At 37.9% G+C, this 19699-nt stretch overlaps 1 protein-coding gene across 1 annotated transcript in view; it reads right to left on the bottom strand.

The window, feature by feature from the left end:
• The window catches only part of PHLPP1 (PH domain and leucine rich repeat protein phosphatase 1), a 222918-nt gene that overhangs the window by 72645 nt on the left and 130574 nt on the right, over positions 1–19699 (bottom strand). The window contains 1 exon segment of the mRNA XM_004422600.3: positions 15889–16055. Coding sequence (XP_004422657.3) covers positions 15889–16055 — 167 coding nt within the window.

The following is a 19699-nucleotide window of genomic DNA, read 5'->3' as shown; positions in this document are numbered from 1 at the left end:
ACATTCAAAGAAGACTTAATACCTATCCTTCTCAAACTATTCCAAAAAATAGAGGAAGATGGAACACTTCCCAACACATTCTACGAGGCCAACATCACCCTGATACCAAAGCCAGGCAAAGACAATACTAAGAAGGAAAATTACAGACCAATATCCCTGATGAACATAGATGCAAAAATCCTCAACAAAATATTGGCAAACTGAATATAGCAATACATTAAAAAGATCATACACCATGACCAAGTGGGATTTATACCAGGGACACAGGGATGGTTCAACATCCGCAAATCAATCAATGTGATACACCACATTAACAAAACAAGGAATAAAAACCATATGATCATCTCAATAGATGCAGAGAAGGCTTTTGCCAAGATCCAACATCCATTTACGATAAAAACTCTCAACAAAATGGGTACAGAAGAAAAGTACCTTAACATAATAAAGGCCATATATGACAAACCCACAGCCAATATCATACTCAATGGGGAAAAACTGAAAGCCATCCTTCTGAAAACAGGGACAAGACAAGGGTGCCCACTCTCGCCACTCTTATTCAACACAGTACTGGAGGTTCTGGCCAGAGCAATTAGGCAAGAAAAAGGAATAAAAGGAATCCAAATAGGCAACAAAGAAGTGAAACTCTCGCTGTTTGCAGATGACATGATCTTATATACAGACAACCCTAAAGAATCCATTGGAAAACTATTAGAAATAATCAACAACTACAGCCAAGTGGCAGGGTACCAAATCAACTTACAGAAATCAGTTGCGTTTCTATATACCAACAACGAACTGACAGAAAGAGAACTCAAGAAGAAAATCCTATTTACAATTGCAACAAAAAGAATAAAATATCTAGGACTAAATTTAACCAAAGAAGTAAAAGATCTATACAATGAAAACTATAAGACATTACTGAGTGAAATCAATGACGACCTAAAGAAATGGAAAAATATTCCATGCACTTGGATTGGAAGAACAAACACTGTTAAAATGTCCATACTACCTAAAGCAATCTACAGATTCAATGCAATCCCAATCAGAATCCCAAGGACATTCTTCACAGAAATAGAACAAAGAATACTAACATTCATATGGGGCAATAAATCACCCTGTATAGCTAAAGCAATCCTGAAAAAGAAGAACAAGGCTGGAGGAATCACAATCCCTGACTTCAAAACATACTACAAAGCGATAGTAATTAAAACAGCATGGTACTGGTACAAAAACGGACACGCAGATCAATGGAACAGAATTGAAAGTCCAGAAATAAAACCTCATATCTACGGGCAGCTAATCTTTGACAAAGGAGCTAAGAACATATAGTGGAGAAAGGAAAGTCTCTTCAATAAATGGTGCTGGGAAAACTGGACAGCCATTTGCAAAAGAATGAAAGTAGACCATCTTCTTTCACCATACACAAAAATTAACTCAAAATGGATCAAAGACCTGAAGATGAGACCTGAAACTATAAAACTCCTGGAGGAAAATATAGGTAGTACACTATTCTGCATCAGCCATAAAGGGATCTTTTTGAATTCCATGTCTACTCAGACAAAGGAAACAAAAGAAAAAATAAACAAGTGGGACTTCATCAGATTAAAGAGCTTCTACAAGGCAAATGAAACCAGGATCAAAATGAATAGGGAACCCACCAGCTGGGAAAAAATATTTGCAAACCATATATCTGACAAGGGATTAATCTCCATAATATATAAAGAACTCACACAACTGAATAACAAAAAAACAAACAACCCAATCAAAAAATGGGCAGAGGAAATGAACAGACACTTCTCCCAAGAAGACATACACATGGGCAACAGGCACATGAAAAGATGCTCAATATCACTAATCATCAGGAAAATGTAAATCAAAACCACACTAAGATATCATCTTACACCCGTTAGAATGGCTATAATCACCAAGACAAAAAGCAACAAATTCTGGAGAGGTTGTGGAGAAAGGGAAACCCTAATCCACTTCTGGCGGGAATGCAAACTGGCACAGCCTCTATGGAAAACAGTACGGAGATTCCTCAAAAAATTAAAAATAGAAATACCTTATGATCCAGCTATCCCACTACTGGGTATCTACCCAACAAACCTGAAATCAACAATCCAAAGAGGCTTATGCACCCCTATGTTCATCGCAGCATTATTCACTATAGCCAAGACATGGAAGCAACTCAAGTGTCCCTTGACTGATGATTGGATAAAGAAGATGTGGTATATATATACCACGGAATACTACTCAGCCATAAAAAAAGACAAAATCGTCCCATTTGCAACAACCTGGATGGACCTGGCAGGTATTATGTTAAGTGAAATAAGCCAGAAAGAGAAAGACAAACAGTGCATGATTTCAATCATATGTGGAAGATAAACCAACACACGCACAGATAAAACTGGTAGTTACCAGGGTCTAGTGGGGTGGAAGGTGGGTACAAGGGGTGGAGGGATGCACTTGTATGGTGACTGATAAACAATAATGTACAACAAAAATTTCACAATAAAAGAAAAAAAATTTGTATTGAATGCGCTTTCTCTCAACAAACATTAGTTAAGTCAATGAATGAAAGAAACATCAGTCAGCAATTTCCTTGATTTACCTTCCATGCACCTCTCAAATTTCCATTCATTTAGTGTAGAACTTCACTGGCTTGTGAACTCAGTCCTACAGCCATGTTTTAATATTTTTGCCCCAATCCAGGTATGATATAGGGCAACCTTTACGTGCTATAAGAGTTATATAAGAAAGCAAAACAATTTGCAAAAGACGTAAAGAGGCACTCTCTCCTAGAAGCAGAAGGAAAGAAATACCTTTTGCCTTATGTTCCTCTTGGACTTGTCGGTGGCTGTGGTGGCATGAGAGACACTTGAATGGTTGGGCCTGCTTCAGAATTGCTGGGAACACCCACCCTTCAGAAGGCACGACTCAACGTCTTTTACCTCTCACACTGCTCTCCACACCCCCAAACTGTACTGCCCTGGATTTGAACTCTCATTGGTCACTTCTCCGTTTCTTCGTGCAGTGCTTTGTTCTGTTGTCCCTTTATGACTTCTGAAATGAATCCACACTTGGGTTCAGTACATACAAACTTATGTACTGTATGCCATTCTGTTCCAAGGCCTGAGCAGTCACCAGCTCAGTGTTCCCAGTGAGCACCTGCCAGGGTCTTCTGGGAGGTTCGGTGCACACAAATGCTAACGTGGCACATGACCAGCTTCTCAATACTTGAGCCAATATAAACAGAGACCATCCCATCTTAATCCTAAATCACTATAAACGACTCTTGGTACAAGCAAAATAAGCATATCACCTACTCATATGACTAGAAAACAAAAATAAACACATGCATATTTTACTTGGATAAAAATGAAAACTTACTGCCACAAAAGGATTTGAGCAAAATTTTCAGAATTGAAACTTCAGAATTGCTGCAGATGTTAAAAAGCAGAATAAGTATACCAAAGCTACAACCCATAGACATAATTTTTCCAAAATAATAATCAAGGAAATAGAGAACACTCAGTGTTGGCAATAATTACAATGGACATATTGTTGTAATGGCAAATTACAGCATTCCCTAAAGAAAGAAAATGTTATTTTAATCCCACTTCTAAAATAATTCAAACAGGAGGCACTTACTGGTTCTTTACTTTGTGCTAGCCCCTAGGTTAAATTAACCCTAGGGATACAACTGTGAACAAGACAGAGCTTCTGCCCGGGGGGCGGGCAAGCAGAGCAGGCTCCCATGCATCACATAAGTAGTACATTATATAGAAAATCACTCCAAATCATTAAGACAGTAATTATGTGGAAATGGCAGTCCCTAGATCTACAGTAACCCTGCACGAATTAAATTCATGAAAACAGTGAGTCATAAGCAGCATAAATCTGTCATTTCTGATTCTTTTATACATTGGCAATGTAATGATCAAAAAGACAAACAAGAAGTATGTTACCATGTTACAGTTAAACACATCTCTCTTATGAAATGGTTTCTTTACTCAATTTATATATGACTACATTTTTTCATTTTCTCACCATCAGATCTGCCCATAGTTAGCCAAGTGAATTGCAATACCATTCAAGAGACATTTAATATTAACCACCACACTGGCAGGACAAATAACAAAAATGTAAAAGGAAGATTTCTGTAAAAGTCAGAAGACAGATCATTATTTCCACTCCTCTTTTCAAAGCAAAGGGGAGAAGATCCACACAGTATACTTGGATAAAATCCTAGCTAAGTCATACAAGGATGTATAAAAACAAAAACCAGATAACATCTCTATCAAGGATCTAGGATTACCAAAGGAGAAAATGAGCATAAGCTAAATCCAGAGAGAATAATTATATCATGAAAATGTGCTTAGCCATGAGGAGCTTAAACTCACACCACAAATAGACCAGGCACATCTGGTAGTTAAACAGAAAAATCCAACACCCCAAAGTTTACTAGGTATAATAAAAGTCTGATCCTAGGACTGAATCATTCCTTCACTAAACATTTTCTGAGTTCTTATTACGCACAAAGGAGTGTAAAGCATACACATGTGAAGTAGGCATGATTTTTAATCTGTTCAAACAGAAGAGGAAAACTTAGTGGAAAAAAAAATATCGCGAAAGTGCTTACAGAAGAGAAAACTCACTTTTATCTAAGGGACATGAACAAGAGTTTAATAGTCAGATAAGGACGGGAAGCGAGAACACTCAAAGAGAATACGGTGGCGTGACTGTATCTCAACTCCCGCATGCACGGTTAAAACACGATTCCTGGGCCCCATCACCAAGGGTTCTGATTCAGCAGGCCTGGGATAAAAACCAGGTGTCTCTGTTTCTAGTAAACACCCCAGTGATTCTGATGCAGGCATTTCAAGAATCATATTTGCAGAAATACTGATTTGGAGGGCAGAAACACTGATTTGGAGGGCAAAAACTCCAGGGTGTACTTGGGAACAGTAAGCAAACTATATAGTTAAGCAGACAGAACACCTGTGGTGTAAAGGATGCTTCAAGACTAGTCACAGAGTGCCTCAAATTCCAGATGAAGACACTGCTTTTTACTTATGAACAATTTTGAATGGGGAGTGAAATAATCTATCCTAGGATGCATGGATATGTGTACCACATAAATCAGATAACATCTCCTCTTCCCTTTTTGTGCTTCCTCTACACACCTACACACACACACACCATCTCTCTATGTAGGGTGAAAGTGTACATTTTGACAGAAATTTCAAAATTGTAGGAAAGAACAACTATTTGGAAAGTCAGACTTCCCCTAAGTTTCTCTTAATTATAAATCCCAAAGACATCACCAGGGAGTGATGGGTGTGCCCTACTTTAGAGAGGCCACTGTCAAAATCTTGCCAGCTCTAGTATGATCATCCTAACCTACCCGTGGCAAATGACAACAGGTATGTGGCTCCTCCCATTCAAAGCTCTATTACTATGGAGAGCATGGTGGGTAACTTCAAAATTACAGGCACTCAGGAAAAACAGAAACTCTCATGGGTCTTTAATTTTCAACAGCTACACATGTGTGTTGTCAAAGGCGCTCCAAAGTTAGCTGCATCTGATTGACATGAGGCAGAGGACAGGGAGAACGAGGAGCATTATTAGTTTCCACCAGCGTTCTCACACAGGAAACCAAAGAATTATTTCAGAAGTCATTAGTAATGATGTTAATCGTGTTCCCAAGTCCCAAGTTATGATGACACTTCACTATCAACAATCAAAAAATAATCACCTGTTGGCCCTCTCACTGCCTGCTTATCATTGTCCCCTAAGAGCTAGGCAGAGTGAAAAGTTGGTTACCACTCAGAACAGCAAATATCTACAAACACTATGTGTAACACTGAACTCTTGCAGTTAAGTTAAAGCTTAGAAAGTCCAGCAAAGAGCTCAATGAAAACGAACAGAAGAATGAAATTGGCCAGAATACAAGAAATAGTCTCACTGGAATCAAGCCAAGACTTCTGAAGATTCCTCCCCTCTTTCTATTTAAATGAGAAAAAAACCCTAAAGAACATCTTAAAGGATCCCAAGAAGTCAATAGAGCAAACTGTAATTTTATACAATCTGGCTGATAAATAAATCTTTTGTTTCCAAGCTCCCTCTTCTAAATGCGCTGTATGAGGGAAGAAGAAAATAGGCTATTGTTGCCAGGAATGAGGTTGGGAGCCGACGCCAAGAAGAGGACCAAAAACTACACAATCTCAGCGCCCCAAGCACCAAGTAAAGGCTTTCCTTTGATCAAACACTCAGGGAAGGAAAATGGGAATCGTGTGAAATGGAAAGCTTCCCAAAAGGATCAAAATTCCATCTGAAAAGCAAAGCTGTGTAAGAAAGGAACTTCCAGTGTTGGGAAGAGCCAACAGAAAGAAGGACATTCCATATAGTCTGCGAGATTCCTTAAACATTTGGCAGGCCTCACCAAACCCTAGTAGTGGAAATTCCTTCCCAAGGTTATCTCCATCCCTGGGCAGCACTTGTGCTAAGTGTTTTTTCTTTACTACATCGGCTATACCCTTTCTTCAGTTGTTAGCAGCTCTTGTTTGCTTGTAATATTTTTTATATGGCAGATCATCTTCAAAGAAGCTGAAATTGTTCTAAGTACCACAGTCTAAGTCTGGGAAATAAGCTGCAAAAAACATTTTAGCATGCCACTCCTGATTCCACTGTTAATGAAGCATCACTATTTCCATGAAAAGTGAGTTTTCAGGAATTACTGATAAAAACAAAAATTAAAATCTCTCCCTCCATAAAAACCTAGAAATGTGAACTTCTGGTAAGGATAAGTAATTAACACGAATAATTTTGTAGCTCTGGAGTGCCAAGATCCTCAAAAGAACAAGGTAGGAAATAAGGTCATCTGTTTTTCACTCCATGGGGATTAAAAATGTAGAAAACTGAGTTCTCTAAGAAGAAAGGTACTTGATAAACACCAGGCATAATTATGAGATTCTCAATGCTCATTTCTTCATAACTTTCATTCTATTACACCCACATACTTCACACCCAACTCACCTTCATTCCTTCTCTCTCACTGTTCTCGCATTTGAAAAATCCCCACCCCTCATCTCTCATATTCTTTTCAGCTAAAACAAATTTCACATCTAACCAGAGCTCAGATCACTTCTTTCCTCTATGTCTTGAACTCATTTTCTCCTTGACTCAAAGGCAATCTTTACCTTATTTTAGGTTACATTATACTCATTTTATACCATAGCCTCTAAGACACAATCACATACTTACTCCTAAATTGCATGAAATTGATCTCCAGGTACCATATAATGTAATGTGATTGATCTATACTCATTCTAAATGACTACTGTCCCCTTAAAACAGTCACCTTGAGTACTAAATACATGAAGTGGTTCCACTGTTCAAAGCATTTTTGGATGCTCTCTTCTGAAAGTTTTAGGATCACATTCTTTTGATTATCTTTGGTGGGAAAACCAACAATTCAACAAATATTCAGTACTGGGCTTGCCATATATATATAAAATCTCCCTGGCTAAATATTGAGAAGGGAGGGAATAAAAAGATAAGGAAAACCCATCTCTACCCTCAAGGACTTTATATAGACAGTGATTTTACAAGTTTTCAAACTTTTATTATAAAAGGTATAATTGAAAAGTACATTAAGTACAAAGAAAGCTAACAGTTCAGAAGAGGAAAAGGTCACATGAAATTGGGAAATAATCAAAAGCTTCAAGAAACAAAAGTCATTGAAGGGCAGGTGGAGGCTGGGTTTGGCAGGTAAAAGGAGTGGCTCATTCCTTGCCAGGTGAATGTGAGGTATGCTTAGTGAATGGTGAAGAGACCCAGAGATTTTTTTTTTTTTTAAGAAAGTCCAATATCTTACTGTCCATTTTAAACCTAATGTGTCCTTTTCCAACTTGAAATCTTTTCTTATGAATCTTTTTCTATGTAATGTTTTCTGAATCATATCACTATGTAGGCCGTCTTCTCATCTTACCTTCAACCAAAGAGAAATATAATGATAAATTATCAGTCTCACTTCCTTCTACAAGTTGCTACAAATACCTTTTACAAAGAAGTGGGGTATACTTAACACAGAGCTGAATGAATAAAGACAATTCCTACCACCATTCACTCACATATTCATTCATTTATCAAGTATGTATTTAACAGTCCACCTGGCAACAGGTCCTGCCTCTGAGGAAGAACTGATTCCTGTCCTCTAGGAATTCAAAGCCAGGCAAACAAGATAAATACAGAAAGTTAAGTAACAAACAGGCTGAAGTCAACTCTTTCCTTATGGTACCTACATTGTAAGTCACTCAGGCAAAAATTAAATATAATATCAAATGTTTAAAAGTTGAGGCAATATTGCTATCCTAGGCATTATATCTTTATGAAAACGGGCTCTTTTTTAACTATTGCATAAAACATTGTGAAACTGTGAGGGGACAATAGTAACAAAACAACAACAACAAAAATTCAGTATCCAAAGGAGAATGTTAAAAAAAAGCACCGACAGTGGTACATCTAACCTTTTATTCTTTTGGCCTATTTCAGCATCACATATGGTAAAACGCACATTAATAATTCTACAGACATATACAATTTATCAAGTAATTTGAAATACCAACTTCTACTGAAATTAAAGTTAGTACTCCTCCTATAAAAAAAATAGCTCCAATCCTAGCACTTGCTGGGACCCTCTAGCTGTGCTAGCTTTGTTTCTCTATACCAATTCACCTACAAATAGCAAGAGCTGGACAGCTGATTCGCTTCTCTTATTAACGGACAGAACTAACAGACAACCACTAGCCACCAAACACAATTGAAACACTATAACCGGTTTCTATTTATGACAGTAACTATTTTATAATTGTCTAATTTCCAACACACAGAATTAAGCAACTTAAGTGTGTGTATTTAATTATCATCAATTTGTCAAATACTTACTAAAACATAGGCTTATCTCTATAAGTGGTAGGTAGAAGTGATTAGTAAATTAAAATGATCTAAGATAAAGACATTTAAGTTCAACTTAAGTGGCAAACTTTCCAAGTACCATGGACAAAGCGATCAGAAACAGACACATACAAATTATTACTATCAAACTTTGCTTCTGAGTTTGCTCTCTGCATTGCTCTTTGTCAACACTGCGCTGGATGTCAGCATGACGGAACTCTCTGATCTATCATCCCTTACAAACTCTAGCCCCTTCAGTGCAATATTACTACCCATGAAACTTTAATAAACAGTAAGTTTAAAAGAACTAAATTTATCAGTACAGTAAAATGTTTGAATACCAATATAATTTAGTACAAAAAAGTTCACACTGCTTTGATACAGCATTAAAAACAATAAAATTAAGGGAAGGAAGGTTATATTCCTTCAACTTAAACCAGCAAAAAGTTGTCTTCTTCATTGACTTGACAAAGAAACTTACTGTATTTTATTAAAAATAATTCTCCATTGCAAATAATAACAATCTTAGTACTAATACCACCTGGGTCATCTAAATGGAGATTTAGTTAATATAAGTGAAGTACTGTCTATTAATAAGATAGACAGAGGTAAATAATGCACTATAATTATTAGTGACATACATAATCAGGAAAGAACTACCTGATTAAAACTACCAAAAATTAGTCTGATTTTGCCTCTCCTCTATAGTTTGAAAACTAACTTGAAGAGTTCCAATGCCAATAAAGGAAAAACAAACAGTGGTCGTTCCAAGAACAATGTTTTCCCTCTGAAACTGCTGGCCTGTGTGTGTACATCAGCATGCCATCTTCCAGATTTAGAATGCTGCAATTACCAATTTAAATGTTCTGTGGAAATAGCTCGTTTATTTAAGGCGAGAATTTGCAATAGGAAGAAAAATAAAGGGGATATGTGATTATGAGAAAAAGTCTCAGAACTCCTACCCGTTACATATGCATTGTACTTAAAGTTTCTCCCTGTATATCTGCCATAACACTGTAATCTAAAAATTCATTCCTCGAGACTTAGGTAAAAACCTAACAATAAGTTTCCCTTTGGTCCCTCTCTAACATGTTCACCGTGAAACAGACACTACAGATTAGCACAAATTGCATAAATACACAAATAAAAATAAGCAATTAAATATACAGCATATCTCAAAACTATCATACTAACTGTATGAACAAAAAAACTACATTAACGCTTTTTGAAGTATAAATATGAGTTTTTAAAACATATAATTCAATTCCTAGCATTAAGTGTGTGTGTGTGTGTGTGTGTGCATGCATGTATACTTACAAACTTATTACTTTGAAAACTTAGCAATAAAATCTTTTTTGGATAATGGGAATGGGGGACAAAAATCTCACAGCAGTACGCGATGAAAAAGAAATTGGTTTAAAACCTAGTTTCTTCCAAAGGGCAACACAACAACAGCAGCTTCACCAGTTGCTCAGACCCCACATACCAAGTCCCCTGGGCCTACCTGCTTCATGCTTAAAGCAACAGAAACAAAACAGAAACCTCCTGCTGCTGTGTAAAACTGAAAAAGTTTCCACCTTAAATCAAAGTTATGGCTTTATATTATACACGATAAAGTACGAGCTGATAATATGTAGCTTGATATGCTTTGTTTTGCTTTCTAAAAGGAAATGTAAATGAAAGAAGCTGCACACAAGTACATAATATAAGACCCATTTATATCAAGTACAAAAACAGGCAAAATTAACCTATGGTGTTGGAAGTCACGATAGTGACTACCTTTAGGGTAATAATAGGAGGGGCACCAGGAGGGCTTCTGGGGTGCTAGTAATATTCTATTTCTCTATACGGGTACTGGTTACATGGATGTGTTCACTTTGTGGAAACCCATCAAATTGTACACTCATATTTGTGCCTTTTCTATGTTTTTGTATATTTCTACAAAAAGACTTTCAAAAGGTTATATAAGGAGGAGTTAGACCCCAGATCCTCTCCCATGTCCAACAAGAGATAGTTTATTCCCTGGAAGAAACTGAACCAGAGTCCCTGGCTCAGACATCAGGTAGAGTAGAAAACACTGGTCTGAAAACAGGGGGATCAAATAAAAATCCACACACTCAAACTTGAGATTCCAGCTCCCTTCCCTACTCAGCTCCCTGAACCTCAGCATGCGCTGCCCAGGCAGAAGAGGGAAGGACTCCTCTTAAGTAAAACCGACACGCCCTGGGGAAATGATCCACAGATACTGTCTTCGGAAGTTCCCCAACGAAACCACAGGCTCACCCCTGATAGCCCTGGCAGTGAAGCTGTATGGTGGGGAAGCCCTGCCCACAAACCACGGAGACCAATTTGTTTTTCAGTGACTCATCATTAAATAGGAACAGAGAGCAAAGGATCACAAAATAGTTAAGTTTCTAACATAGAAGTCAGACACCTATACCACAGGAAAAAAAGAAATGAAGATAAAACAAGAAGGAAATACATACATACATACTTACATAAATTTAATGTCCTCAGAAAGAGAAGCATTGCACCCATGAAAAAGGGAACAGAATGGTATTAAAATGCACACAAATTAAACCAAACAAACAAATAAACAAGAAAGAGCTCTTGAAAAATAAAGACAACAGAAATTCAGAAAGGTTAAGATAAAGTAAAGAAAACCTATAAAGAAGCAGGGCATTGAGACAAAGAGAGAGAATTAAAGGACGAACAAGGAGGCCCCGCCTAACTAACAGGAATTCAGAGGAAGAAAAGAGAAAACCAAAGGTGAGGAAATGATCAAAAGACATAATGGGAAAGTTTTTCAGAACTGAAGGACATAATTTTTTCAGATCAAGTGTTCACCATAGTGGCTGAAATGAACAGATTGCCATAAAAAGAAGATCCTAAAATCCTTGGGGGGGTTGTTAAAAAAAAAATGAAGAGAAAAGGTCACCTACCAAGAGAGGAATCAGAATAGTACAACACTTTTTAATAGCAACTGTAAGGGCTAGAAAACAATGGTGCACTGGCTTTAAAACTCTGAGGAAACAAGTTTTCCTATCAAGAAGCCGGCTAAATTAACAATCAAGTGTGAGAGAAAAAATATTTTCAGATATGCAAAGTGTCTAATAAGTTTGTCTCCCACATCCCCCTTCTCAAGAAGATCCTAGGAGATATTCCATTAAAAAGAGGGAGTAAATCAAGAAAGAAGTCACTAGACACAGGAAAACTAGGGGTCCAACACAGGAGAGACAGAAAGGGAATTACCAGGAAAATGACAAAAGGTAACCCCAGGACAACAGCTGTGTAGCAGGCCCACAAAGCAAGCATCTACGCCAGCTCCAGGAGGGAAGAAGTGTCCAAGAAAAAGGTGTTAAGAAGAGAGAGTTCTGTCAGAAAGCTTTGGAATACTAGAGAAAAAGAAAATTACACAACTACTATCCAGACAGCACAAGAAAGGAAATGTAATCATTGCAGTTAAGGGCCTTAGTCACGAAACACAGTTCCATGCTCATAATAATGTCAACCCTCAACACGGACTTAACCAAAAATTGCTACCTATATATTGAGAGAATGGGGGAAACAGCAGCCTGTGCATGTGGCGTGGAGCAGAGAGGGTGTGAGACAATGTAAAATAGCTAAGTCCTCATCTTCCATAGTAATAAGCCAACATATAATGTCCAATAACAAAAAAATTAAAAATAGCAGTATATACATAATATTTTGGAAGATGAAGGAAAACAGAAAAAAGAGCGCAAAGACTCAAAAGTGGTTGCCTAGGAAGCGGGACTTGAGGGTTAGGATGGGTTGGAGTTCCAGGCACCTATTTCTTATTATAAGTCTTGTTGCTTATTAAGATATTTTTTATCAATATAGGATATTACTTGGATGGGAAAACAAGTTTAATTTTTTAAAAATACAAAACGAAACCAAGAAATGTACACAACAGTGGGCAAGAAAACTAGAGAAGATGAACTGCAGTAGGAAAACGACAGTAAGACAACCAGTTCTCCAAAGCACCTGCGATAGTCCAGGTGAGAGCTGAGAAATGCTTCCTCTGACAGCTGGGTGCAGAGCTGGGCGAGTGTGGAGGAATGGGGATCAAAGGAGAAAGAGGGATGGGCTGAAAAGATATTTACAGACATAGAATTAATAGACATGGAGGACCAATCAGTGGACTGTGAAAGAACTAACAGGCAAGGCAATGCCCCAAATATCCTTCCATCTGGGTATTTATTTATTTAGCCCACAAATGCTAGCTCTTTGGGAACATCATATTTCCCTATGTAATTAGAAGCATTTTGATTTTCTTTTTGTCTAGGTTTTAATTTGGGGGTTATTATGAAACATACAAAGAGAAAAATACAGAAAATAATGATCATCCAAGTATCCAGTACTCAGCTCTTTGAAATACTAACATTTTTGTCATATTTGCCTCTAGTTTCCTTTTTTTTTTCTTAAGAAATAAACATTATGGGGGCCAGCCCTGTGGCCTAGTGGTTAAGCTTGGCGCACTCCGCTTCAGCAGCCCTGGTTCGGTTCCTGGGCGTGGACCTACACCACTCATCGGCGGTCATGCTGTGGTGGCAACCCACACACAAAATAGAGGAAGATTGGCACAGATGTTAGCTCAGGGTGAATCTTCCTCAAGTAAAAAGAGGAAGATTGGCAACAGATGTTAGCTCAGAGCCAATCTTCCTCAGCAAAATAAATAAATAAATAAATAAACAAACGTTATGGATATAGACGAAACCCTCTTCAAACCATTCCCTAATCCCATCCCCCAACTGCCTCCCAGAAGGTAACTATTAACCTGAATTTGGCATTTAATATCTCCATCTACCTCATCTCTAAAATGAGAGCATTGGTCATTGGCTGGGATGAATTCTAACGCCCCTTTCTGTTCTAAGACGCCGGGATTCAGTAGTATGATATAAAGTTCTTGAAATTCTGTAATGGAAGTGCAGAAGCCTACACTGCTGTGAAATACACAAAAATATTTTTAAATAACTTCAAAAACAGACAATCATGTAACCTTTTAGCAAAAAATCATAGTAACTTTATTATGCAGTGTCAGTAAAAATATTATCATCAATACATAGGGCATATAAAAACCTAAGTTCAAGAATTTTGCTGTGGTTTCCTTTCATCGTACCCATCAGCTCCAGGGAACAATAAGGAAGTGCTTGAGCACAATACCCTTACTGGAGTTCTTACTGCCTATGTAACTAATTCAGTGCAGCACCAAACCATCCCAGTTGTCACTGTATTCTCTGCGAGGCATCACAGCAAAAATATTCTTTAAAAAAATCTGCAATGTCAGTTTTACTTAAAAATGTCCATGATGACGCAAGAAAGTTATTTCTATTACATCTTGACCCTTGAGTAGATATCTTTGTTAGTTTCTGGGCGCTACAATGGGGAGTACACATAAAGCACTTCTGCTGTATACTCAAGTTCGACATTTATCTCACGGAAAACACTAGTACGATTATTTGAGTTTTGAGCCAAACTAGCTACTATGTTCATGGAATACCACTTTTACTTGCAAGAACAACTGACAAACCCATTATTCAGAGTTGGGTATTTGGCAGACGTTCTCTCTTTGAATGAAGTGAGAAGGTCAATTCAGGAAAAACAACTGACAGTAATTGTTGCCAAGGATAGCCTTCAAGCCTTCAATTGAAAATTAAAATTTTGAAAAACTTGTTTTCACAGTGAGCTTGACAACTTCCCGATAACTAAAACATTTTTCTTATGAGATCAGTGGTGATCATAACAACTGTGATTTCTTGGAACCGCATAATAAAAAACGTTAGCATTTTTAATATCTGTATTATCCAATGAACCAGTATTTCCCAAATGATGAATACTTAAAGCAGTAAAATGATGCATGGGCAAAGATCCATTCAAAGTGCAAGAAAGACCAATGGATCCTAATGTAAAGGAATTTAAAAAGTTCACTGATAGGGTTTTTGATTCCACATTGGAACCAACATTTAAGAAATGATCGCTTGTCAACTTTTGGTACAGTATCAAAGAAGAATATTCACAATTATCCAAAAAGACAATTAAAATACTCTTCCCTTTTTCTACATATCTGCACAAACTTTATAAAAAGCACTTACTGGATTGTTCTTTCTGGATGTTAAAAACCATAAACACATAATCACAATGGTTAATTACCAAAGTTTAATCTCTGATCATTATCTGTCATTTAAGAACCCATGAACAACTTATTATTTATTTAAAAGTTATATTCTTCTGTAGTTAGAGTCATATATTGGCAAAAAAATATATATGTATGTATCAGAGGCTTCATTTACCACAGAATCAAGACTGATCATTGCTTCAAAAAAGAAAAGGAAATGAATATGGTAAATTCTTAAATCTGTTTTAGATAGATGCAAATAAAGTTCCTTCTCTCTAGCTATAAAGGAGCAGACCCCTTTCATGGAACATGTCACTCTTGAAACCTATACACTAATCACCCAGATGACATGGTATTAATAGATTTAAATCTTAGTTCTTAAATTTCTAAGGAAATGTCTTTTCACGGAAAAAACTGACCTTTTGTAAATTTCAAAGAAATAATTCAATCTGACCAAACCCCTGTAGTTCAGAAGTAACACGTCAAACATCATTAACTTTTCACAGACTCATCTGTAGATAGGTTAAGAAACAGGAGTGATTTAAAGAGAAATGTTCTTCTTATACAAATCTATCCAGTTGATGAATACCATAAATCATTCCCTTCAAAGGCAGGGACCTTGAAAAAAATTTCAGAATGAGAATTGATAATGTCTTCACTCATAAAGTCCTATTATCCTGCCCTCTGAAAGAGAAAGGTTATATACTGTAGTTTTTTAAGTCAGAATATTCAAGAAACAACCAGAAGCCGGACCCCCTCCCCTTCTAATTATCCACCCATTTCTGCATGCTCACCTTTGTAGCTCATTGAGCCCCCTGGCAGTTGGTAGGCTGGGATTTTGCCTTAGGAAGTTTTGTTTTAAATTGAGATGAGTGAGGTCTTGGCTGTAGAAGAGGTTGGCAGGCAGATGTTCCAGGCTACAACACGAGAGGTCCACTGAGCTAATACGCTGTGACGCAACCTACAGGGAGGTAAAAACACAATTCAATTTAATACCATCCATTAAGCTATAGCTGCTTTCTATGGACAGAAGTAAAATAACCCATTTGGGAACACAGACAAACTATGCAAGTAGCACTATTAGTCCAAATATAAACCAATAGAGTATTTACTTAGTATAGAACTGAGTCAAGTACTATAAAAGCAGAAAACAGTGTCCCTGCCTGGAAGGTACTTACAGTAACCTAGTATAGGAGACAGGTTACAAAGGGCACAGATTATCCTATCAAGTTTAGTGATATGAGTAGTCTCCAACTGTAGGGGTTACGTTCCTGAAAACATCCATGGTAAGAGAATTCAGAGCTAAAATAACAAAAGACTTTAGAGTAAATACAGTTGAGAGATAGACACCAAGATCTAGACTGAACCTATGAAAATCCCTGTATATATTGATTTAAAACAACACAAATAAAGAAAAGCAGCATCAATGGCCTTGTACATATCTTTAATATAATCAGATTCCACTGCCTGCCTGCTGTAAACTTCTCAGGGTGTCTCTCCCAAAAAATTTCAGTGAGATGCTTATAAATTCACAGTACTTTGCTTCATGTAGGTATTCTAAGTAAAATCTGTTTTATGTCTAAATGTTTATCCACATATTCAAGACCTTTCTGGTTAAATGACTCCTACCACGGCCAGAGTCCCGGACTACAGACCAACTAGCATGCTGGAGACAGAAAGAGCATTGGGCAACCTGTATTTCTCAAATGGTCTCTCCAATATTCCGGGTAATCTGGTGCCCGTTACGCCACAGCACAGCTTCAGCCCCACTTACACACACCTTGGCTCTTTCTCTCCTCACAAAGGCTGTGGGAGTGCTGTTCTAGGATCCGGGTTGATTCTCCCTCATGCTCTTTGTCTTTATCAAAGCTTTATAAAAGAAACCCCACTCCTTATCCGTGATCAGTTTGATAGCCTTTCCTACTACCAAACCCCAGCTTTCTCTTTCCTAATTACAGAACAGCAGAACATGGTCCTTAGGAGGGTGGCTCTGGTATCAGTGTGTGGACTCACATCCCAGCTCCACCACTTAGGAGCTGAGAGAACTTGAGCGGATCACTGAGCTCTCCAAGCTCCAAGTTTCCCCATCTGTATGACAGGCATAAAGATGACACCTACCACTGCATGCCTGGTACAGAAAAAGCATGCAACAAATGGTGATTGCTACTACCATTACTACTACTTCCAAACAGAATGATTCACATCTTACATCCATTGGAATCCAAACTCTCCTGATGCTAAAAAGATATGCAGAAGTAAATCTGCATAAACTATATTCTGCTGATGGCATATTTGAGGTTAGAAAGAAATTATCGTGCACACATGAAAGCTAAAGGGATAGTGGGATAAAAAAGGCCTGGCAGGGCTCAACTCAAAAGATTTTACAAAGGAAGTGTGAGTTTGCATTTTAGCAATATCATCTTTCCTTGAATTTTCACTATTAAATAAGAAAAAGAAAATCCCAAACCGTGCCAAATGACCCATATAAACCAAAAGATGCAAAAAGAGCCAGGGTCTAATTGACCTGAAAGGCAGGTGTAATGTGCCACAGCCGCACAGGATTCCCTGGCAGGAACCTGTTCATGGGAAGCGAAGCGGAAAGTTTTACTCAGAATCATTCATTCAAAAACATGTGTTCAGCATGTAATGGTGTGCCAGACCTTATATTTCCTGAGACACAGCAGTAGAACAAGACAGACACGGTCTCTGCCCTGCATGAGTACACCTCAAGAGAAGGAGAGGGAAATTAAGATACTACATGATAATGGTTACAATAATCGTAAGTGCCAGGGCACAGAGCATGATCTAAGGAGGCAGGGAAGGCTTCCCAGAGGACCTGATGTCCAAGCTCAAGCTTGAAACTCAAGTGGAAACCTGTGTTTCTGTCTGCCCCAAATCCTTTTTCCACTTTTTCCTGCAACAATCCTTCAAACGCATGTGATCCTGATGAGAGCTGTAAATACAGTATGCCGACCCTCTGGCTGCAGGGGTAGGCGTGTACTCCAAGCTTGAACAATCAGGATACCCATTCCACTGAACCCAGAGATTGATCCAACAGGTACTGGCATGTGACCCAAGCCAGACTAATCAAAGGCCTTCACTGGGATTTACATATACTGAAGCCGAGAGAGAGAACCTGCCCCTCAGAGCTGCAGTTAAAATGAATGAACGAGATTCCTATGTATCCACCTGGATTGCTAAAAAAGCGAGCTGCAGAATGTTACATACAGTATAATGCCATTAATGGAAAACATTTTTAACACAAACTTACACAACTCTGTATATTATGTACAAAGATCTACATGTGCAATAAAGCTATAAACCATACATTGGTCCTATACCAAATTAATGATAGTGATTGCCTCTAGATAGGCAGGGAAAGAAATGGAAATAGGAATAGGAAGGTAGGAGATCTGGAGTTTATGTATAATGTTTATTTCCTAATAAGAAGAATAGACGATATGGAAGAACTATGTCAATATGTTAACAATGGGGAGGCCAGTACATGGAAATTGTAATATTATCCTTTGTGCTCTTCTGTGTCTGTATATGTTTACTTTGAAAAAAATAATGTAATCTCAATAAAAATTTCAGTAAAAAAGGGGAAAATGGATGAGAGCAATCTTCTGGATTTCCCTGTATTTAGCATTCTACTAGGTGGTACACCAGGGATGATTCTTCCTCCTGTAACCAAAGGATCCCCTTAAGCCTTTGTAGTGAGCTGAGTAGTGGCCCTGCAAAAGGTATGTCCACATCCTAATCAACAGAATCTGTGAATATTACCTTATATGGCAAAAGAGTGATAAAAGATGTTGTCAAGTTAAGGATCTTCAGAGGAGGTCCGCTTATCCTGGATTATTCGGTGGGCTCTAAATACAATTAACATGTATCTTTATGAAAGAGGTAGAGTGAGTTTTGAGAGAGAAGAGAAGGCATGTGACCACAGAAGCAGAGACTGGAGTGACATGGGCCATAAGGTAAAGAACGCTTGGAGCCACCGGAAGCCGGAAGGGTCAAGGAACAGATCCTCCCCTTGGGCTTTCCAAAGGAGCACGGTTCTGGCGACACCTTGATTTAGGACTTCTGCCTCCAGAACTCTGAAAGAATAAATTTCTGTTGTTTTAAGTCACCAAGATTTTGTTCATTTGTCACAACAGCCAGAGGAAACTATTACAACCTTCTTAATATTTTCCATAGTACTTTACATTTTCATTCATTCATTCAACATGTTTATTGAATACCTACTATGTGCCAATTACTGATCTGGGTAAGCACTTAGTATGCCTCAGTGAACAAAATGAAGATCCCTACCCTCATTAAACTTACTTCACAAATAAGTAAATTATATGTTATAAATTGGTAAGTACTATGGGAAAAGACAGCAAGGAAAAGGGGGTCGGGACTGTTGGGAGGGTGGGGGATTTGTAATTTAAATAGTTTGGTCAGGGTGGGCCTCATTGAAAAGTTGACATTTAGACATGAAGGACATGAGGAAGTTAGCTGAAAGATTTATCTAGAAGATGAACACAAAAGGCAGAGGAAGTAGCCAGTGTAAAGGCCCTAAAAGTGAGTGTGCCTGGCATGTTCGAGGACCAGCATGGAGAT

Source organism: Ceratotherium simum, chromosome 14, assembly GCF_057802395.1.
Source record: "Ceratotherium simum simum isolate JZ-2026a chromosome 14, ASM5780239v1, whole genome shotgun sequence".
NCBI lineage: Eukaryota > Metazoa > Chordata > Mammalia > Perissodactyla > Rhinocerotidae > Ceratotherium > Ceratotherium simum.
This window is presented reverse-complemented; position numbering and strand designations above follow the sequence as displayed.